At 45.6% G+C, this 22,631-nt stretch overlaps 7 protein-coding genes across 7 annotated transcripts; 3 read left to right on the plus strand and 4 right to left on the minus strand.

Moving 5' to 3' along the window:
* Window positions 1-267: 267 nt before the first annotated feature.
* On the plus strand, window positions 268-2,583 carry BP5553_06737 (Cupredoxin; the record flags this gene model as incomplete). The annotated part of the gene is made up of 6 exons (XM_032015360.1): window positions 268-534; window positions 683-868; window positions 970-1,295; window positions 1,352-2,077; window positions 2,194-2,338; window positions 2,407-2,583. The coding sequence occupies 6 exons, from the start codon at window positions 268-270 to the stop codon at window positions 2,581-2,583; spliced, it is 1,827 nt and encodes a 608-aa protein (XP_031868781.1).
* Window positions 2,584-3,419: 836 nt separating this feature from the next.
* BP5553_06738 (Carboxylic ester hydrolase) lies at window positions 3,420-5,084 on the minus strand (the record flags this gene model as incomplete). The annotated part of the gene is made up of 3 exons (XM_032015361.1): window positions 3,420-4,437; window positions 4,492-4,796; window positions 4,854-5,084. The coding sequence occupies 3 exons, from the start codon at window positions 5,082-5,084 to the stop codon at window positions 3,420-3,422; spliced, it is 1,554 nt and encodes a 517-aa protein (XP_031868782.1).
* A 1,030-nt stretch (window positions 5,085-6,114) lies between these two features.
* Window positions 6,115-8,370, minus strand: BP5553_06739 (Uncharacterized protein; the record flags this gene model as incomplete). The annotated part of the gene is made up of 1 exon (XM_032015362.1): window positions 6,115-8,370. One exon carries the CDS (start codon window positions 8,368-8,370, stop codon window positions 6,115-6,117), a length of 2,256 nt encoding a protein of 751 aa, XP_031868783.1.
* Window positions 8,371-8,964: 594 nt separating this feature from the next.
* BP5553_06740 (Uncharacterized protein) lies at window positions 8,965-9,892 on the minus strand (the record flags this gene model as incomplete). Its single annotated transcript, XM_032015363.1, has 2 exons — window positions 8,965-9,486; window positions 9,557-9,892. 2 exons carry the CDS (start codon window positions 9,890-9,892, stop codon window positions 8,965-8,967), a joined length of 858 nt encoding a protein of 285 aa, XP_031868784.1.
* Window positions 9,893-10,966: 1,074 nt separating this feature from the next.
* Window positions 10,967-13,566, plus strand: BP5553_06741 (Uncharacterized protein; the record flags this gene model as incomplete). The annotated part of the gene is made up of 11 exons (XM_032015364.1): window positions 10,967-11,150; window positions 11,208-11,344; window positions 11,434-11,516; window positions 11,615-11,712; window positions 11,796-11,916; window positions 11,969-12,344; window positions 12,483-12,509; window positions 12,563-12,662; window positions 12,811-12,843; window positions 12,894-13,415; window positions 13,475-13,566. 11 exons carry the CDS (start codon window positions 10,967-10,969, stop codon window positions 13,564-13,566), a joined length of 1,773 nt encoding a protein of 590 aa, XP_031868785.1.
* Window positions 13,567-14,253: 687 nt separating this feature from the next.
* On the minus strand, window positions 14,254-15,782 carry BP5553_06742 (Uncharacterized protein; the record flags this gene model as incomplete). Its single annotated transcript, XM_032015365.1, has 7 exons — window positions 14,254-14,324; window positions 14,373-14,457; window positions 14,511-14,753; window positions 14,923-15,089; window positions 15,137-15,248; window positions 15,311-15,486; window positions 15,545-15,782. 7 exons carry the CDS (start codon window positions 15,780-15,782, stop codon window positions 14,254-14,256), a joined length of 1,092 nt encoding a protein of 363 aa, XP_031868786.1.
* Window positions 15,783-20,593: 4,811 nt separating this feature from the next.
* Window positions 20,594-21,089, plus strand: BP5553_06743 (Uncharacterized protein; the record flags this gene model as incomplete). The annotated part of the gene is made up of 2 exons (XM_032015366.1): window positions 20,594-20,646; window positions 20,693-21,089. The coding sequence occupies 2 exons, from the start codon at window positions 20,594-20,596 to the stop codon at window positions 21,087-21,089; spliced, it is 450 nt and encodes a 149-aa protein (XP_031868787.1).
* Between the last annotated feature and the right edge of the window lie 1,542 nt (window positions 21,090-22,631).

The following is a 22,631-nucleotide window of genomic DNA, read 5'->3' on the forward strand; positions in this document are numbered from 1 at the left end:
TCTGTGAGGTCCACTGTCTCATATTTCCCACCTGAACTTTCCTATACTGCATGTGGGCAATGTAAGACAACAGTGCCGATAAGAGAAAATTGTAGTTTTCAGTCATGGCATCGAGCATCAGATGACTGATTCACAGGAACTGCGGTGAGCTTGTGTCTTGTAACTAAACGAAATAGAAGGGTATAAAACCCTCGATTTGTTGCACTGCGTTCTTCATCTGCTCAACCTTGTCAAATTCTCTCAAACCATCTCTCATCAATCTTGAAGATGCGTTTCCTCCAGGCATCCCTTACCGTGATATCCGTCTTCACCGCGGGATTGGTCGGAGTGACATCTGCAGTAACCCACGATGAACATTTCGTCCCAGATGCTGTTCTCCGCGTTACCGAAGAGGAGAGAAAACAGTCTTGCGTGCCATCGAAAGAGATTTTGGTAGTTAATGGGACTAGTCCAGGGCCTAGCCTCAGATTCACGGAAGGCGAGACGGTTTGGATTAGAGTTTACAATGATATTCCTCATCAGAACCTTACCATGGTATGTTTCGGCGCAGTTCCCTAGTGCTTATCCCCTTCCTCTCTTTCTCTCCATTCCCTGTTTCTACTTCTGATTTCCTGCCTTTGGATTGGAGAGTCCAGAAGCGACATGGAGACTCTAGTAGCCACTTTGACTAACTATCAACTAGCATTGGCACGGCCTTACAATGGCCACGGCTCCTTTCTCCGATGGCACTCCTCAGGCCGCCCAATGGCCCATTCCTCCTAATCATTTCTTTGATTATGAGCTTCACGTGCCAATTGGTATGGCGGGAACATATTTTTACCATTCGCATGTCGGTTTCCAGGCTACCTCTGCCACGGGGCCGTTGATTGTAGGAAAACCCAGCCCCTCCTGCTATTTCCCACTTGCAAAATTATCTGCTCGCTCGAACCACTGTCTTCCTGCGCACCTTCTTGTACTGATATATCCCAGATTGAGGAAAAAGATCATCCCCCCTACGACTACGATGGTGAACGTATCATCTTCCTACAAGATGTCTTCCCGGATACCGATGAATTCATCGAGGAAGCATTACTGGCCGTCCCCATGGAGTACGAGAGGGCCCAAGAAATTGTGCTTATCAATGGGAAAGGAGGTGGTAGAACGGATCCAGGAGCGCCATGCAATGACTCGTTGTCTGTCATCAACGTTGAGCCTGGGAAAACCTACAGAATGAGACTTATTGGTGGAACTGGCTTATCAATTGACATTCTGGGCATCGAGGGCCATGATAATCTCGAAGTGATCGAAGCTGATGCGTATGTCTCCTTCCATATATTCCCTCTCTTTTAGCGATGGGATTAACAATGAATAGAGCCTACACTGAGAGGCACCCCACCTCAATCATGCAAGTCAGCCCAGGCCAACGATTTAGTTTCCTTCTGCACACCCATGCACATCCAGACAAGCAACGATACTACATACAACTGGAGAGTCGCGAATTCGGGGGAGTTACTCGCTCGTTCGCAGTCATTGACTACGGCCGCCCAGCAAACGATCCCACTCCTGAGGTCTATCCACCAGCTTCTCCTCCCATCACCTTACCACCAACAGACCCTTATTGGCTCGAGTACTCACTTCGCCCCTACAACAATTCGGAACACCCAACCGCATCACTTGCAGCACTTGATTTCCCAACCGCAGCAGAAGTGACTCGAAGAGTCAACATCACGTCTCATCTATCCATTCCTCAAGGCGGCCTGGTTTACAAGATAAATGGCTACACCTGGAATGAAGGTCTTGTGTCGGAGCCTTATCTTGTCAGTCTCTATAAAGATGGCGGTTCCAACTGGCCATCCATGGAACGCGCTCTCCAGAATGATGGTTTGGACCCGATCACTTATGCTTTCCCAGCACTCATGGGAGAGGTAATTGAGATCGTGGTTCAGGGCACCGGTTCTGAGGGCAATGGAACGGAGACGCATCCATGGCACGCTCATGGGGCCCATTATTGGGATTTGGGTTCTGGAGCGGGTGAATACGATGCCGAGGCGAACGAAGCAAGATGGCGGAGTTCCATAGGACATCCCGTTAAGAGAGAGTATGTTTCCTTTTCGCACTCTTTATTTTCTTCCAAACCTCCCTAGTTTTCGCAAGGACTTTTGGGGGCACTAGGCGAGAGCCCTGCGAAGAATATGAACACTAATCTTGGAATAGTACGACAAATCTTTATAAGTACAGCGGAAAGGCACAAAATGGTACACTCTCGGCATGGAGGGCATGGAGACTCAGGATCGATCATCCAGGTGTTTGGATGATTCACTGCCATCTTTTGCCTCATATGGTGTGGGGCATGCAGACTGTGAGTTCTCATCTCTTTGTGAATAATTGCTCGTCTTCAGGGAGAGATTACTAAAACATTCATTACAGGCTTGGGTTATGGGAAACCAGTCTGAAGTGCTCGGATTGATCGATAGGCCGGGTGTGGAAGGGTATCTTACCTATGGAGGGAGCGTAGCTGGGAATGAGACCAATTCCCCTGAGGTGGTTGAGTTCTTCCCCCTTAGTGACTGGCAGGATGGTGCAGTTGGTGACGGAACCAAGTGAGATTTCGGATAGAAGAAGGCAGTCAAAATGTGTTGTCGAGAAAAAGGGGAGTGGGAGGGAGGTTATAAGTGGAGAGAAATTAATTCAGGTGAGGTGATGTTAGGATTTATTAATGATGCTACTTGCTTTTGTTTCTTCTGGCATTGACAAAACCCTTCTTCGCTTAACTTTCCCGAGGTAAAGGGGGTGGCAATCCGTTAGCTGACCAAATCTCGGAAACAATAAGTCTGTATATATTTACTTCCTTTGCCGCCAAGTATTTTAAAATTCATATATATATTGATTCTTGGTGAAATTAGTTGCTACGCCTTTAACTTTGGTTGTTGCAAGAACTTTCCTTCACTGGAAGATATGGAGTACTTCGAGGGGGCTGGGTTTCAACTTCATGCCTGAACATAGTTTTTGCTCAATCCAATACCGTTACTTTTGCTGCTTTATTATTGCTCCGCTGAGGCTCCACACCAGACTATAGAATGTATCTTGGGGGTCAATTATTCAGTGAAAACATCAATATCTCAATATATACCATAACTCTAACGTCGCAAGGCCCAATCCGAGTCGACTTTTTACTTGACAGCGAACACCCTATAGGCCGTTTCAACTTAGCCCTGTGATATCTGGGACAACTATTAATAATTTCTCAAATTTTATTATGAGATGCGGCCACATCTACTGTATTAATTATGTAGCTGATAAATGCAAGGCCATGGGAAAAAAGTATCTAATCCTCAGAACAATCAAAACCGTACGCAAAGCCCAACAGACATTACAATTGCATCAGCATTAGTAAAGAGAGAAAGACAACGAGATGGACGCTGACAAAAGCCCCTACAGTATTATCCACAACCCCTACCGACTATGGGATAAGTCGTCAGACAGGTCCTATCATAAATACCCGACGATGCAACATTCGTGCCCGTCACATTATTATAAGCCAGTCTAACCAACGATGGCTCGAAAGGTGAATATTGAGGCCATCCACCCCTGTATTTCGTCAATCCAGTGAAAGGAGCTTTTGCAAAGGCCGCCCACGCGCCCTGGATATATTTCCTAATCGAAATCTCCGCCTCGGTATCTGGAGGAATTCCTGGTCCGGTAGGAAGTGTGTTCCAAATGAAGGGAATCTCGGAACAATGCCAGGCGCCGCTATCAGGGTTGGTGAAAAGGCGAATGTTGGGGAAGTTTCCGAACCACCGGTAACGCCATATAGGAAGGCCATGGGAGGCGCTGACATTTGCCCGTGCGCCTGCTGGACACGCAAACTCCGAATCAGTGAGATCCACCCAGTATTTATGGTCTTGAGCGACGCCATTGAGAGCATATAAGGGAATGTATGCGCCGGCTTCGAAATCGTTATTTCCAGTCAAAAGTGGGAGCTGGGCAAATTTGCCTGCTTTTGAAAGAGCAGGATAATCAGCAAAGCCAGTGATACCGTCAACGCTGGGCCCGAATTTGTTCAATCCAATCGCAGCAAACAGCTCTTTGACATCCTTCTTTTGTAGACACGAAAATATTTCTGAACTGCTAGTAGTGACATTCGTGCCACAACCAAGGGTATCAGAGACCTTGTACCACGCTTCGGCATTGTTCGAGGGCAAGGCTTTGCCAAAACCAGCCGCACCAGACTCCATAATCAAGCCGGAAACGATGGGGTCGGATGCATAGGAATAGGCATAGTGGTCCACCGAGGCAGAACCAGCAGATTGGCCGAATAGCGTCAATCTTGCGCAATCGCCGCCAAAAGCGGGAATATTGTCTCTCACCCATTCTACAGCCATCCGCTGGTCGAGGAATCCGGGGTTATGATTTTTAGATTCTGGATCGCCATGGAATCCTAGAATATCGACCCGGTAGCTAAAATGAGAGTATTAAAACATGATCTTGCACATTTTCTTCAGAGTTACTTACTTGAGAGTGACGACAATAACATCTTGTTCAGCTGCAAGATGCTGCCCATCGTAAAAGCCAATCTGAGTACTCCCGCCGGTGAAACTACCCCCGTAGACGTAGATCATCACGGCTTTGCCATCTTCACCACCAGTAGGAACCCAGACGTTTAGAGTAAGGCAGTCTTCACTAAATGTATCCGTAACTTGAAATAAGTCTGAGAGAGTTGCAATTCCTTGGGCAGTCAGATTGGCAAGAGACATATCGTAATTGTTAAGATCATTTCCACGAGCGGCGAATGGTGTGTTGGCTGGACAAGCGAATCCCTAAGGTGGAAACCTGAATAAACTTTCAAACATGCTAAGATATGGGAAAAAACTTACTACACTGCTTCCATTAATGAGTTTATCGCCATGGTATTTCTCCGGTGGCATAAATCTTAGATTTCCAACTGGTGGTTGTGCATAAGGAATGCCGAGATATGCAGAGACATGGGACTTGACAGTGCTTGCGTGGCCGCTAACTGGTCCGCTGGATGTTTTGATTGTTTGACCAACACTGAACCCGTAGCAACTTGATATACCAAGGAGGGAAATAAAACAGGAAGCTTTCATGTTGCTAGTATGTACGTATAACGATCGGTGTTATGAGAGGAGACTAATATGATGAGAGGCGAGTTGGTCAGAAGAAGTGTACATCATGACTTTATACTTTGAACATAAGACATCACTTTATCAAGATCGTAGTATCTATGCGCCACATTCAGACAAGGGTATTTGTTTATTAGGTCACAAATTTGCTACATACATAGGCAAGTAAGACCCCACCTATCGGACACTCCTTGGTTTCAGACACCTAGCTTAACTTAGGGATCGGAGTTTTCGTTATATATTATCATATAATAACGACAGATTACTGTTATTATTATATAGCAGCCACTTTGTATACTTATATAAATGTAAGTATAACTCTTACATATTATATATAAAAGTACCGGAAAATTTGTGCAAAACTATTATTTTTAGTATAGAAATTCTTAATATTACCTAATAATTGGCTAGTCCTAATAGAGTTAATGTATAGTTATGTGATGTACTAATTGGGCCTAGCGTCCTGTTATATATTTGGAATTGACTGTTATTATAGTTATATAACGAGAATGTCCCATTACATATAATCGCCGATCCCTAACTTAACTCACCGCCAGTTATGCACTTCATTCTCAGCTGTCAACATACGCCCTCCACAAAAACAATATCTGTGCCATGAAGCAGAAGTGGGTACATCACATCATCATCATTAGGGTGGGACGACAGAAGGTTAGTCTTCCTCGGCCTGGATGACCCTGATCTTCACTAGAGAAGTGGGGGAAATGATGATTGCTGAACTTTTCGAGCTTGAAGCTGATTGTTGATCCAAGGTCGCACAAGTCCCTTTGACAAAATATGCATTCATTGGTGATCGACCTCATTAATTGGATGCTAATGTGATGGGTTTTGACATGAGCTTACAAATTTTGAAGGCAGGTGGAAGCGATTTAGCCTTTTTCATTTCTGGTCCTTCTAAATTTTATATGCCCTCCAAACAAAATGGGGATGGCCCAAAAACTACTCTATGGCACACTCATAGCCCCCCATTAAATATTCATAGTTGAAAACACCCCTTGACCTCATCTGCGGCCGTGAGATAGCCCTCACAGCAGTCGGCATACGCTTTGCCATCTGGTTTTAGTTCTTCCCAACAAAGTTCCAACCCTTCTAGCTCTCGCTCAGCTATCTTCTGCAAAATGTCCTGATCTTGGGCAGACAACAGGGGAAACTGTGACCTTGATAGTACGAAATGCATCTTCGCAAACGCAGTTGCCATTCCAATAAGCATAGCCTTGTACTCCATCGGCCGCATCGAAAAGTGTAACATATGGACCGCAAATTCCGAAGGAAAAATCTCGAGAACCGCCTTGAGTGATGGTAGCGCAGTCAGGGAGAGGCCATGTTGCACTATCATATTCATACCAATTCCCCCAAGGCCGAGACTATTGGTACGTTGGACTTCACTCATTCCTGCAGGACATTCCCTCTCAATGTCGAAGCCTCCCTGTGCACGCAGAATCTTGATGATTGTGCAGACAAACATGTTTTTGGTCCTAAATGGAACCGACACGAACGTTTGAAGAAGGCAAGGGTGGGAAAGCCAGAGCGGTAGTAACCTCTCGATAACTGGGCGGCTTCCAATATCCAAAGTTGGGAGTGTTTGAAATGTGAACAGGGCTGTGGCTGGTTGGAAAGATTTAGGTACCCCCGAACCCCTACCACTATATGATGGGTGAAATACAGGGTACCCAGAAAGAATGTCCTCGTTATCGTCATCGTGGTTGTCGTCGTTGGAATTATGCATTGGGGTATCGGGAGTCTGTAGGATTGGGGATTTGTTGGAAAGGTTATCAATCCATCCCCTCAAGACATCGTATTCATCCTGGGTGAAAGAGCCGAACATTCTTCCGTTCCATTGCAATTCTTGGATAAATCGACTTTTGCTACTATCTCCCTTGCAAATCCAGTATTTGCTAGAGCTCATCGCATCGAGAAGTCCCTTCTGCCACTCTTTGGACTCTAGTGCGACTGGGTCAAGCCAGTCGGCGACGCTCCGGGACCCGATTTTGACCCTACTACTGCAGTGAAATCCATGGGCGACCTGTGCCTTAGCCCTGAAGATATTAATCACCTTCACTTCAGTTGGATCCAGATGGATATTGGATCGATTGTTCAATATTTTCCTGGATGGGCAGATAACTGTTCCTGGCAAGCAGGATGAGAGGAGATATCCTGCCTGAAGTTTCCCCCATGCCTTTTGTGCAGCCTCTTTCCCTTCACTTTTGAGTATGTGGCTCATGTATTCGCAAACCACCTCTATCGCAATTGCACTGTGGCCGGAATGGGTGTTGTCTATCGATATGTGGAGGAGGAAGTAATACGGGTCTATCCCAACTTCTTTCAATTCCATTCCAGCCTTTAGCGTGTCCATTGAAGCAGCTTCGAAATGAAGGTTGAATCCGAGAATCTCTGGTAGAAACTCATGCGGGAAAAGGGAAATGAGTAGTTGAGCGATTGCGGATTTCCATACAGAAAGCTCGTTGAGCTGATGCCGTGGGTGACCAAAGTCGAGAGATTCCGCAGTAGGCAAGTCCGGAGCGGTGCTTTCGAGTAGCTTGTGGTACAAGTGAACATGATTTTTTCTCAAATCTCCATCTCCCAACTCCTCAGACAAGATCTGCCATGCATCTTTCATCGTCTTCCAGAGGGCAAATGGTGTGGTCACCTTGCCAATGTGACCCAGCCAAGCACCATCAACATACTTGACGGGAGAAAGTTGTTTCAACCACCAAATTGCTTCTTCCCTGTCCCCAATCAACTCTCGTGGGGACCCCTCTTTCCTTCGAAGGTTATACTGCTCCCATTCCTTGCAAATACCATGATTTTGCCTTTGTTGAAACTCCTCTAGACCATCTCGAGAGAATGACTGGACTGACAAAATAGTGTCATGTAGAGGTAGTGTCTGACCCACTCTACTTGTCTCCTCTAGTAGGGAGATCAAGAGTCTCTTAGCCTGGGGAAGGACTTCGGGGAACTTCTCAAGATTATGCAACTGATAGTATAATTGCTTGAGCGTTTTGAGTTCCTCCAGCTTCTCATCGTCGCTGACTTTATTGTGGACTTCCCACTTTCGATGGGTTCTCTCGACTTTTATCTCAATTGACTTGCTAGGGAAAACGTTGCTGCCAAAGTTCCAGCCCCAATTCGTTCGGAACCAAGTTTTCGATCGAGATTGACCTAAGAATATGACTACCACTACAGAAACGATAGTAGCAAATGTCGGAAACCATTGTACTAAGAGAGAGTCCATGATGAGTAGGGAGTGATTGAGTGCCCAGGGGAAAATGAATGAAACTGGGCAGCTCTCCAGGCAGTATAATTCTCCAAACTCAAGAGGTATCACTGAATACTGCGGATTAATCTTTGAGGTACAGGGGTCTCAACGATCAGTGGAGCTTCCGATATCTGCGTATGCTCCCTTCAGCCTTCCACAGTATTATTTTGTCTCAAACTCGATACGGTGCCTGGCCTGCTTCGGTGGACAAACGACATGTCAGTGGTTTTAGTGGACGCCACCACATTTTGTATGAGATAACAGTGAGATCTTTGCTACATTCGTTAAGTCGTTAGCGCTGAGACAGGTGTAGTATAGTCCACCCGAGATGGCCATGCACTGTACGAGAAATCACTGCACCTAATAGAGGGGAAGTATAATTGTGGCATAGTGTAATGCAGCAATGAGCATGCAGTAATATATTCTGAATTATTAAGAGATCACGCTTTTGCCATGAGAGACATATGATGTACTCGTATATAGTCCTTCTTCTTAACTTTGAATGCAGGCCAACCCAGCTACACACCATGCCTGCCACCTCTAGCTTTTGAATAGGCTCCAAAACCAGAGCTAATTAGCAGAGCCCCATTTCTCGAGCAACTCGTTCTCGGGTCTCAAGAAGTAGCTGAGGAAGTACCGATTTTGGGCACCATCGAACGGTTGAGTTACCCTGTGCTTCGGCGAATGCAGCTTCCCCCCCGACAGCCTCTGCAGGGTATTGGCGACATTGACCAGCGCACATCCTTCGGCGGGTGGCGGAAGGAAACCCCATATGCCGGCGTCCGGAAGAAAAGCATGTAGACTCCAATCGTGGTAGAACAGAAGGGTGAGTGTCCCGCTGTCCGTGTGCAAGCTCTCGCCAACCTCCGACAACCGAGCCAGGGATGGGTGCAAGACAAATTTCAAGCCGGTGTCACTGGGTTGATCGACACGGTGGTGTAACATAAAGTCTTCGGAGAGACTGTTCAGCAACGTCAAGCAAGCCTCGTCACAGCCAGCCATGAAGTCGCTGATCTTGGCCCCACCATCCCGGAAGAGCCGCGGCATTTTCGAGATAGAAGCGCCGTTCAAAGCCACTTCGTCCCGCGACAGCTAATTCGCATTGCGTCAGCAGAGTCAACATGGCTGTGATCTACCCGACTATCAATCGGGTGTTTCTTACCTCAAATGACTCGCCGCCACGGCCCATCTTCCATCCCAGGTCCTGCGAGGCTTTGATGTCAAGCCTGGTGTCCTTTGCTTTAGCCTCGTTGGGCTGGTCGAAGTACTTCTCGACTGCTGTATAGACGTTAGGGAGATGTGCAAGCACACTGTTGCCCTGGGCATCTCCGCGAAAGTCAAGGTAAAAAAAGCCCGTGTTGGAGGATGCACTGTCTAGGAGAGCAAGTTCAGCGGGATCTCTTTGGTGGAGTTTCGCGAGCGAGATGGTTGAGAGCTGGGCAATAGAAATGCCGCGGAGTGCCGTCTTATTGGCTGTGTCTGAAAGAGGGTTTGCCATGCTTATCCGCGAGTGCGTATTCCAAACTCTAGGGTTTGGCTGCTGTTGTGTCTGAATGTTTGGGAAAGACGGCTTTTTTGTCTTGGTAAAATCACGGTGAGTCCACAAAGATAATAAAGTGTCCGTCTTAAGAAGATCGTTTGTTTGCTTGCATTATATCTCGGTGGGAAATTGGGATATGATTGAAATGCAACAAAAATGTTAATGCACCGATGCCTCAGCACGGCGCCACCAAAAAAAAGAAACTTCTAAATCAAATCACTACAGTACCACCACTGAGTGGGTGACACGATTGAGAACGGAAATTTTTGGCAAAACCCCACCAAAAAATCGATAAAACCCGTACTCAATGGTAACACCGACTGGTGGTATTATATTGCTAAGTTACGGAATTATAATGATTTTAACCAATTTATAATATTTTTTATAATACCTAGGTATACGTAATTGCAATAAGATCAATAAGTTGCTAAATAATAATAATGAAATGTATTAAAAGTTATAATTAACATTTGAAGACCAAAAAGAATTGTTTAAAAAATAAAGTAAATATTTTTTTATATAATAAGAATAGTACTAAGTAATTAATTGGAATTTTGATCTGCGTTGGCTTCTCAACACCGCAGACCGATTGAGTTCAGAAGCCGATGCACTAGAGATCAAAAGTACCTATGTCGAGATACAAGCGCTGTACGTAAACATCTTAAACCTAAAACTAATGTCATCCTCCTAACCGAAATTCTGCAAGCTCCGCTGATCTTACGCTGAGACAGAGGGTGAGCAATACATCAGCTCTTGTCTTACTACTCGTGAAGGTTAGTAGGACCGTTAATCTCGTAGATCGCTCTACTGGTAGGTGATCCACGTAGTGCGGCTGTGGCTTACCACATCAAGTACTTCGTATTCTATCTCATCTGTATTTTACAACGTCATTCAATATTCAATACAGTTCCATTTCATCTCGTACTGCTCATCTAGTCACCACATATTCCACGATTAAACTCGAGAGGCGCTGTGTTCTTGCACACAGATTTCAAGCGCTCCTGGCATACTTTTTCTAAGGACCAGCTTCCCATGTCGTCTTCAAGTCCCCTATTTCGAGCCTCAAGCGCGGTGGCAATAGGCGAAGAATCTGCGGATGAAACAACCTGCTTGTTACCAAAGCAAGCAGATAAATCAACGAGTTGCAATGGGCATGCAACCAAACCGGCAAAAATCAGTAAAATATTCGGACTATGGCAAATTGGAGCACTTTGTGGTAAGCAGTGGTTCTTGGCCACCGTCTCGGTACATATTGATCTGATGAACTCTGCAGGCATCCTATTAGCATACGCGGATACTTCTCTAGTGTGGGCAACTCATGAGACGATAGCATCGCGCTTCGATAGCCGGCAGAAGTCGTCATGGATGATGACGAGTTTTACAATAGGATATTGCGTAACACTACCGCTGGTGAGCTGCTTCCAATTGTTGTTCAAGCGTTTGATATGCTTAGTTCTTGGGGACAACCTCCTAGCAATTTTACTAACGGATTTCAATAGTACGGACGATTGAGTGATAATTTTGGTAGCCTTCGCTCTCTACTGGTGGCATACTGCACATTTTGCATTGGTAGCGCGCTCTGGTAAGTGATGGCCTAGAATTCTCCAGATATGCCTGTTTCCCTTACGAATCTGTGGGAGATGCTATCGAAAGTCTGGGAATTGACTCATGTGAGAATAGCGGAATAGGTCTGGCTTATTGGCAAGTGATTTTGGGCAGGATTATCGCCGGCTGCGGTGCATCGGGGATCGTCTCTCTAGCTTCCATTATAATCACAGGTGAGTTGGCAACACTCTTCTTCTCTTTATATTAGTATGTTGTTAAGCAGTTCAGCTGGCAGCTAATCAACTTTCTTGAACAGAGCATGCCGACCCACCAGACGTCGTGGTTCTACGAAGTTACGTCAATATAGCCTCAACAATTGGACTTTCAGGGGGTGGCCCGCTTGGGGGGTTTCTCGCCGAAGTAATTGGTTGGAGATGGTAAACTCCCAGTTGTTGTCCTCTCCATGAGTCAACATTAATATTTCTGCAGGCTGTTTCTAGGACAAGTCCCAATTGCAGCCGCCTGTTGTTTGCTTATTGCGCAAAGTCTCACAGTAACTTTGCCAAAACTAGAGCGGGAAGAGGAACAGCAGCGAGACGACTCTCGAAACGAGCCTGCACCAGCTCTCTTAGCTTTCGATTTTCCGGGAGCGATCACTCTTGCCATAGCAATATCCTCGCTTTTGGCGGCCATCGATTTACAAAACCCGCTTGCCTGGGGGCACCCTCTTGTTCTCAGTTTACTCATTGTTGGCATACTCTCTACACTAGCCTTTCTTGCCTTTGAGACCTTTCCGGGGAACAGGGAGCTCTTGATGCCGTTGAGGCTTTTGAAAACAGAGATTGGTGCATTCTGTGCTGGACAGGTACTTTTGAATTCCTTTACTCATATATCCTCACTTACTTAATATGTTTCTTGAGTCGCAGCTATGGAGGTTGCTTAGTTCATCACCAGACTTCTGACAGTTCCAGAATATGTATACTGACTTTAAGTTGTGCACTAGTTGCTTATAGTTGCGAGTGGTTATGGAGTATGTGAAACCATCTCCTTCGCTGTTTACTTCACTAACAAATCATTTTGCAGTTTGTTTCTCAAATAGCACCATACTTCGCAAATACTCAAGGAGCTTCGGATGCAGAAGGTGGAGGGCGGACAGTTCCTTTCAGTATTGGGAACGCAGTAGGTGCTCTCCTCGCAGGGCAAATAATCAAAAGGCAAGCCTGCTTCCCACTCCCTTTTGAGATCTACTCAATGTCTAATATCTATCCTTAGATTCGGAACTTATAAAAGGCTTTCTATGGTCTCGATTTTCTTTTGCATCGCTAATTCAGTGGTGATTCTACTCCGATGGCCTTATCCTATCGGTATGTCAAAGTCCAAGCTCTATGTCACCTCTGTTCGTTCCTTTTCTTAGCTGGAACAAGAATTACCGGTCGGAAATTCCCATTCTGGGCAGAGGCAGGACTTCGAAAACAACTCCAAATAGAAGCTAATGATTACATGAAACTCGTTGCAGGCGTCTGGGAAGAAATCCTCACTACCTTCCCATTCGGTCTCTTTGGTGGCATAGTCCTCTCCGCACAGTTTATTGGCCTCTACAATTGTTCCCCGAATCAATATATGGCCACAGCTATTAGCATGTACTATATGAGCCAACAAATCGGTATCGCTCTAGGCATAAGCATTAGCTCGGGGCTTCTGAAGCATCAGTTCAAGGTCACCTTACAGAATGCAATGGTCAACGTTCCGGGGTATACAGAGGTTAGTCCCATACGTCACCTTGCCAGAAAAGAAAAGAAACGGAAGAAGTCTAATTTGTACAATCAACAGATTATCAAGAGAATCTTGGATGATTCTTCGGTCGTTGCGCTATTCCCCGAAGAGATCCAGTCACTCATACGTCAGAGTTATCTCAACAGTTTCTGGGTGGTACCAGGTATGTTATTTGATATCGCGCCCCATTCCGGTGATGCTAGGTGACTGATATTTTGTTAGTGTTAGCGGTTTCAACACAAGTACTTACTATTCTGCCTATGATTTTTACGACGGAGAAGTATTCAAATCGACTGGTAAAGGCTTGCCAGTGACCGCTGTGTGTTTTTATATCCTGGGAAAGGGGTTTGAGGAATGGATGTGACTATCAGGCGCGCGTATTAGAATGTATTATAGCGTATATCTCCTATTCATTTTCAGTAGAGAATTACGTTGAAATAGTCGCGGATGTATTGGTAGTGAGCTGAAAAGTTGCACGTAATTGCTATTTGACAGCGTGAAAGAAGTTATCTAAACAAGTTCTTGTTTGCTATTAGCATCAACATGGGCCCTTCGTCCATATGTGCTGGCTGAGATCAATACTCTGGATCACGACCAAGGGCTTGGTTCCTTTTTGTGGAGTTCCCAACCTCGGTGGTGGTCCAGTGGCGGTCCGGTACGGACCGTGGTACACCATGGCCGCCATGCCTGCTAGCACCGGCGATCAGACCGTAAGCCTGTCCGTAAAAGCTAGTAGTATAGGGGCTAACGATATGCTTAATATACTACATTGACAGGCCTACACCTTTTGTAATTATATTATTATTTTACTACTATACCGCTACTATAGTCTATGAGAGGTACTTACTCAAATATGTATTTTACTCACAAATTACTAGTAGGCTGTTATATCTGCGAAGTACCATTACCTATATTTGACTATCTACGACTGCGGTTTTATATCTTTCCTTTGCTAACCGCAATTTCACTAGTTTTATCATGCCATGCCGCAGATACCAAAATCACTCATTGCTCTTAGCAAGGAGCTGCTCTTCTCTCTGTTGGCGGCCTTCACTCTTTGGGTCATAGAACGCTGCTTCGGGTAAGTAGTTACTCCCTGGATGGCTCCGCTCAGACTTACGTTTCTCCCCGAAGACAGTAGTCCTGATACCTCTCCTTGTACCCGTATGGTAGTTTCCTGGTATGATCCGATGAAGACATGTTCTCTGTAAAATTGTCAGTATTAACCAAATAGCTATCGACTATCCAGTAGTCTTACGTTATCCCATAAAGCAATACTCCCCGCTTCCCACTTCCATCTGACATAGTGGTCATCCGAACTGTGAATAAGCAGGTTCAGGAATTGTAGGAGAGCATCTGACTCGGCCTTCTTCAGCTCGGCAAAACCAGTGCAGTAAGCCAGATTGACGTTGAGAGATTTCAGGCCAGTGACAGGGTGTGTGCGAATCGCAGGATGATGTGTGTCAATCGGCGGGCGACGAGGTTTGTCGCCGAAGTAGTCCTGGGGAAAAGAAGGTTAGTTATTTCTCCTTGAATACCATTCCTCTATCGTGAGTATCGTAAGTGCAAGGTGGTTTTCAAGATATTTTGGTACTGAAGGGCGTGTCGTATGTCAAGTTGGGACAGTTGAAGACTAGGAGCTAAAACGAAGGCGGAAAGCTTGTGCTCACAATGGTGGTATCGTATTGCAAACGCGAGGTATGCACAGCATGCAACCCTTCTAACAGCTTTTGCATATGGGGGCTAAGCTCATCATAAAGTCCATACCCAGATACCCAGGCTGTGTCTCCACCAACCTCGGGGTGCTCCTCCATGCGAAGAAGGGAATAGCTAGGGGCTATCTTTCGTCAGAGAAGAGGTCGATAGTAGGTAAAGGGAGCATACGGTTGATCTCAAAGCTCGTATCAGAATGAAATTCTGACATTGGCCACGGAGTATATTTCAAAAGGGTTCGCCAATCTGCATTATTTCCTCCGACAATAAAATGTTTCGTGTCCTGCGAAGTGTCAGAAAGGGATAAGCTCTTTCTCTGTCTTGTGAAAAGATGTGGCCAGGTACCTTTTGCGTGGGATGAATGTCCAAAACGCCAAAATGCTCGAAGATCTCAACTTGCCTCTCAGTTGTCAAATCTTGGTCTCGGAAGAAGACAACACCGCGTTCATTGACAAGTGCAGCAAGTTCATCCAATTGCTTCGTATCCAATTGACTTAATTGAACATTCTTTAGCTCGGTGCCTATATCTAGTCAGCATATGACATATCATGAGCTGTTCTGTATTTCTGGGGTAAATACCAATGCTTTCAGTCACGTCAGCGGGTTTGGCGACAGCAAACAATGCCTTCTTCTCTGGATCAGCGTAGGATCCCCGATCTCTCGGAGGTGTAAATTCCTCGTGAAGGGAGTCCTGGGGAACATGGGCCTTGATCTTAGGGTTGTAGTTGGAGTGGATCACAGTTGGTTGTCCCGAGTCGGGGGAAATGTGCTTGTAAGCCTCCAAGGACTCAATTGGGGCAGGACGGACTTTTGCCATTTTACTATCAAGTCGTGATCAATCTTCAAACTCAACGTAGAAGCAACGGAGCTGTAAGTAAAGTTACTGCTAGATGAGTTGCTGCAGATTAAGATGTACTGGTTGCTGTTTGCGTTACGGAGACCGCCAGAGGTGTTAGCACCATCTGACATAATGTTCTTTCGAAAAAAGAAAAACAGTCCTACACCGCCAGCAAGTAGTTGAGGTGTATTCTCTGGAGAGACGAAGGGATCAGCAACGCGGCTTCAGTTTTCTGATCAGGGTTTTCGCAATTTTTTGCAGGCATTCTCGATCACTCTCAATCAGCTCATGCAGGTTCCCGTACACTCTAAAATCACTCTATCAATCAAGCATGGAAGTAAATAAAAACAATGTTAAGTGGAGAAATCTCGTTGTTTAAACGACCAATCTGGCCGACTTATCGCCGTTTCAATCAATAAATTGATTGATGGAGTAAACGATAATTTGGGTGCCTACAGTACATGAGTCCCCTTAATCGAATAGTACGCAAAAATGCAAAAGCACCCTGCATGCAACATGTCTGTCTCTCAACATGTCTCTTAAGTCGGACCTATTGCATACAAGTAGGGGCATTATGTACACTGCTCAAAACTGTATCACTCAGGTTGTACAGTACGTGGACAGCTCTAGTGGACTTTGCGATGCCTATCTTAGCGCCAACGCCTTAACAACTATAGCAAAGATCTTCGCGATTTCCGATACGAAATGTGGTGGCGTGCACTGAAAGCGCTGACTCTCGTTAAATCTACCCGAGCTGTCTACGATTGGGAAAGGCGGTCACAGAAATGTATGTAGGTCAGTGCTGTACGGCCATGCGCTTGAAAGACATCCGAGTAGGCCTGCAATTCCGATTAGGGGTCTTAATTGCCGATGGAAGTGATGTTGCACGAAGGGTTCCTGCATGTGCAGTGCAGTAGCACAATAGGGGCTCCCCTTGTACACAAATGCTATTAAAATATTTAGCTCTCAAACTGACAATATATTTGCTTACTACTCGATTAGGCCACCAAACGACTATTTGATGGAACAGACCTTGGCATCACTTATCGTTAAAACAAAAAGTAATATCAAGATATCTTCCCGTCGTCGTATTCCTCTTTTAGTAAGTGAAAAGTGAAACAGTAGATCTCTCCTCCCGCGACCAAATCAGAGCTTGCTTTTGAGACTCTAAGTACGCCTTACCGCCTATTACCAAGTATCCTCTACAAAACGTGTAATTCAAGCTCGTGTGAATAAAATAGCTGATAGCTCTGTTAGGTTAAAAAAGGCCTAAAAGTCCTTATTAGTGGCTGTGATCATTTTCTTCCTCGCAGAATTTTGCTTCCGTTTATCTCATTTCTACTTGGTATATCTGAGAAATATTGGACAACAGCCTGAGAGTGCCTCTTGTTTTCGCCTCCTGTCAGAATCTCATCGTATTACAATGCAGCTTTTCTTCCCTCCAGTCTCACCTTTTCTGGAGCTGATCCAACATGAACGGCAAAATCCCAATAAGATTATACTTCGAGATCACTCCTCGGGCAAAACCGCCACCGCTGGACAGTTGTTGCAAAGTGTGTCTTTACTCCGCGATAAATTGCAAGGAGCAGTGCTGCAAAATGGAATGCGTAATGGGGAAAACGCCGGCCAGGACAAATTTATCTTCCTAATTGCTCCTCCGGGATTGGAATACGTGGTCTCGATGCTCACTATCTTCTCCCTTGGTGCAGCCATGTCAGCTCAGTGTAAGCAGTTACTTCCGCGGCTCGGCTTCATTATGCTTATCTCGAATATAGCTATCGTTATCAAGCCAGAGGACATGCTACGCTTCTTCAAGCTCGCAAAACCTCTGGCCCTACTCTATGCCCCCGCGCTCACTGAGAAAGTTGAAGCTATCAAGGTCCTGTGTGCTGAGAACGACAGCGGGGTCAACCCAAAACTTCCTTTCGTGGAAATACAAACATCTTTCCTCGATAACTCGACATCTCACACATACGAAACAAGTCTAAGTACCAAGAACTTATCTGTGCAGAATGGCACACTGTTCTTCACTTCAGGCACATCGGGAAAGCAGAAAGGCGTTGTTCATTCCTACCAAGCTCTTCTTGCATCCGCACGGGAGCGAATAGGAACGTGGAAGATGACCGAAAAAGACGTGTTTCTCAACCAAAAGCCAGGTAATTGGATGGGAGGAATTTTCGGCATTATTCCGAGTTTGATGTCTGGAGCTTGCTTGTAAGCCTTCACCAGTGTTCATCTTCGACTAACCGTTTCTTTTAAACCTGGTCGAAGATGGCACCTTTGCGACGCCGAATTTCTGCAAGTGATGTGCTAATTGTAAGTCATTGATGTTAGGGAAACTTGTGCTGGTGTCTTCGACCCCAAATGGTTCTGGGAACGCATTAGACAGGGGGGCGTCGGCATATTTGACGTTGCGCCCACTGGTTATGACAGACTCGCACAGTACTTTGACGACCACATTGCTGTGCTCCCTCCTGCCGAGAAGGAGAGATATATTCAAGAAATGATAGCGGTGAAAGTTGCAGGTGTTTCGGGATCACTTCTTTCGCCACATACCCAGGAGAGATGGACGGAACTCCGTCGTGGAAAGCCATTGCTAAACTTGTACGGATCGACAGAGGTCACTCTTATATGCAGCATGGAATGGGAAAATCCCGACTATCCTGATATGGTAATGATTCAAGGTCCTTATACTATGCGTTGGGATATTGATTACTTGTTAGTGCTCAATCGGACCACCGGTGAAGGGAGTTGAGGTGAAGCTTGTGGACGGGGAAATGAGACTCAAGGCTCCTTCGATGTTCTCACGGTATAAATCATGAGCTATGTCTCCATAAGCAGAGAGCTAACGAAAGAACCAGATACATTTCGGACGATCCAACCCTGACGGAGAAGGCCTTTGATTCAGAGGGCTTCTTCAAGAGTGGCGATTGTGCCAAAAAGGTTGGAGACAGTTATGTACTCTACGGTCGAGCAAACATAGATGGTTTTTAGAACCCTCTCTCAACACCTCAAAATGTTCCTAACGTTTCTTATAGTACTGCATTTCTGGGGTTTCACCATACATACAGGCGAAGTCGAAAGTGCTCTTCTCTCTCTCCCCTACATCGCTAACGCCGTCGTCCTTCCTCTCGTGGATAAAAAATACAAGGAGCGCGCTGCAGCAATTCTACAAATCAAGCCATCATGCCAATTGACGCAACCGAGCCTGGATACCCTCCGAAATGACCTGACAGAGAAGACAGGTCTGATGCTGTTCAAGCAGCCGACAGTGATCTATTGGCTTCAAGGTGGAGAAGAAATCTCTTTGACAGTTAATGGGAAGATTTCAAAGATAGATGCACGCAAGAAGTTCTTCGGTGATGAGTGGCGGGGCAAGGAGGGAGKGGAGGTTTTGGACTTGTCGAGTATGGAATATTGGCGAATGGGTGGGCAGTGTTAAGTGAAAGTGAATTAGTTGAGGAGGCTAACAAAGGATGGGAATTAAAGACATTTCATGATGCCTCGAAAAAAGCAAAAGATTTCGTGATCAGACTATGTAGCAGAACTCAGGAACCATATCCACTTTTCGGCCTCCCAAGATAAGATGCACTGAAAAGTCCAGATTACAAGTTCTTCGCCAGAACCCCGTTTCTCTCCCAGTAACTGTTGAGATCACACTCGAGGCCGTAAAGAGCCTACATGAAAGCTGTGTAGACAGTATTCGAAATAGTTGCTGATCCAATGGCCTGTGTCTGAAGCTTCCGTCAAGCGAGCATCCATCAAGATCAGCATAAAACCCCATTTTCTTTGCGAGAGTTTCGTACTCCTGGACCCTGTTGTGATCTATAGGCTATTATTCGACTTGATGCAGTGTTACACCAGCAGATCAACAGCGGTAAACCTTGCAGAAACAGCTACTGCAAGCTGCAGTACGTCCCGTACTAACTTTCCTAGTCTTTGATGTGTTGTCGTGATGTCACCCACTCGGTGCTTCAGTTCAGAATTGCTTTTACAGCTTGTCACTGTGCAGCAGTTAGTGCCCAGCTGTGAGACATCTGTTCTAACTCAGCTGTAATCCGTTCTGGCCCAATCACGGATAATGCTCATTCGCACAAGCGGATGTCTTACATATCCATGGCTTGCAAGCTTGCAAGTTTTACAGGTTCTCAAGTACCACAGACTTGATATTTGAAGCCCGCAGGTCAAACCTTTTAGTCACAGATTCCTAAGTTCTACAAATTTACGCGACATAGGAGCTTGCAGGTGTGGCTAAGAGTGCAGATCCGTAGATTTCACACACAGCTATCACAAGGTATTGTGAACATTGTAAGTATCGCCTGTTTTACAGTCTGGTAGGTCTCGCAGATTCAGATGTAGCGTCATAGATGCCATCTCGTTCTCTAATACGTGCAGATCTATACTAATAATAAGACCATTATATAAGACCTTATATTTATAATAATTATAAGATAATAATATAATTATATCTTATAGAAAACTATTATACAGCTCTCCAGAAAGTTTTACGAACCCCCCCCCCCCCTTCCGACAGTAAGGTATTTACAAAGTACCTTTCTACATTGAAAAAGTAAATGTGATTACTCCATCTCGAGTGTGACAATAGAAATCCCCTTTCAATGTTCGATCACCAGACACACCATATTATAGTAAAGCCATTTACGAGGTGATACTTAGTTTTGGGAATGACCTCATTTGAATAACGGTATAGTTCTCATATATCTCGCAGAAATCAATATTCAACATACAGACCTTTTTGCAAATTACCCCGCACCCTCTCCTTACCCAACATGGCGCCTTCAAAACCAACCCTCCCATCCGTCGAACCAACCTACGATCCCAGGTTCGTTCCTTCACTCATCTCATTATCTGAGCTAACACATCCCCAGCCGTCCCCTAGCCACCGTCCAATGCCTCTACAACCACCTCATCCCCAACGTTCCCGGAAAATCCATCGTGGCCTACCTAATCACGCTTCCTCCCAACGGATCTACACCACCACACAGTCATGCCGGTGCCTTCGTCAGCGCCCACATCCTATCTGGCTATATGCTAAACGCAATGAACGACGACCCGATGGAGCTTTTGGGACCGGGAGATGATTTCTTTGAACATCCGGGATGCCATCATAGAATTAGCGACAATGCGTGCGCAACGGAACCGGCGACTTTCTTTGCGTCGCTAGTGCTTGATACGAAGACGGTGGACGAGTTGGGGGTGGAGGGGCTGACGGTTATTGATGACAAGTATATGGAGATGATTGCGAATGCACAGAAGAAATCTTGAGGGAAGATGAGTGAGAAAGTATGCGATGGCTGCATGGCGAGGTTGGGGTAGGTCCTGGTCTATAGCGTTCCCTACTGAGATTAGCAAAATCGGAAATATATTTTAGTCGTCTTCTAAAGCGCCTTCTCCGGCTCTAATGTTTTCTCCCTGCCTACTTTCGTTAACGCAATATACTGAAACGGCGTTTCGACGTGCGGGGTTGCTTCCGTGTTCTTTGTTGAATATACAGAGTATATCCTTCTCCGCCCATTACCTGTCGAACATCAATGTAGCTGCTAAATATTAAAGTGGCTGAGCACTTACTGTTAGGAAGGCTGGTAAAAATTATATTTAGAGGGGTACTGCCTCTGGGTTTATGCCTTAATCAATGCACAATTTCAGCATTACTTGCCACCAGCTCCAAAATCGTTGTTCAAAAGGTTTCATAGAGCTTTAAATACAATTAGGTTCAACTCATCCGCAATGAGTATTTCTCGTCGACTATCATGTTTCGTAGTACTCTCTGCTCTTGCGACGGCTTTCTCAACATTACTTCCAACTCCACCGAGTTGGAATACCCCAATCACCCACCAGCCCGGAGTGAAGGGTCTCCGGGTTCATTGTATGTGAGAATAAGTTTCTTGAACTCGGTACAAATGTGGATGGTCAATCTGTCTACAGAAGAGTAACCTTCAAGATACCAACTTAATTAAGACTGTGTTCAGCATTAACGTAGAGGAGATTTCCAAGCTGGCACAGGAAATTGGGGACCCGCCCCGAACGTCTGATGGGAAGAAGGGATACCCAGAAAAAGCGACGCAGGAGGCATTCAATAGGGCATTTGAACGGGCGGCCGAGCAACGACCACAACAGAGAGCACTAGAGGAGATCCCTTCTTAGGCAACATTTTCAACAGACAGATATGATAAGAAGGCAAAGCGCATGCCGATTCCAGGAAAGATGATCATTATCCCTCACCGTCGAGGAAGGAAACAAAGCATGTGAAAATCCGAATCTGGAGGGGGATAGCCCCAGACGAAGAGTTGGAGAGTTCCCCACCACCAGAGTCTGAGAAGAACAACCCAACTCTAGAACCAGATAAAGACAACGAGAGACCAGAAGACCCAACCAGTCCGACCCAGTTCGTGTTGTTGAGAGCGCCGACAAGGCACAGATACCAAGTCTTCAGAGGAATCAGATATGGAAAACACTAGGCTAATCCCTGACGACGAGAACCAACGAAATACCATGCAAATATACCACGAATGCGAAGAGAAAAAACAATGGATGATAATTGGCACTACCGAAATTGACCAAATGAAGATATGCTAGACCACGACGAGGATCTCGTGGAGCAACTCAAATAAATAGGCGTCTGCAATATTGACTTTTATGGCATAGCCGATTATGAGTAGTGGAAACGGAAACTCGTCAGCACTCCCATGGATTCAAGGCTTGAAGGCGTATTCGAAGACCGACAGAAATCCAGTCCGATGTGTCCCGGGAACCCTGTCTCAAAGGAAGGGTGTGAGGAAGCGAAGAAAGAAGTGATCAAGAGATGTA

Source organism: Venustampulla echinocandica, assembly GCF_003357145.1.
Source record: "Venustampulla echinocandica strain BP 5553 chromosome Unknown scaffold_4, whole genome shotgun sequence".
NCBI lineage: Eukaryota > Fungi > Ascomycota > Leotiomycetes > Helotiales > Pleuroascaceae > Venustampulla > Venustampulla echinocandica.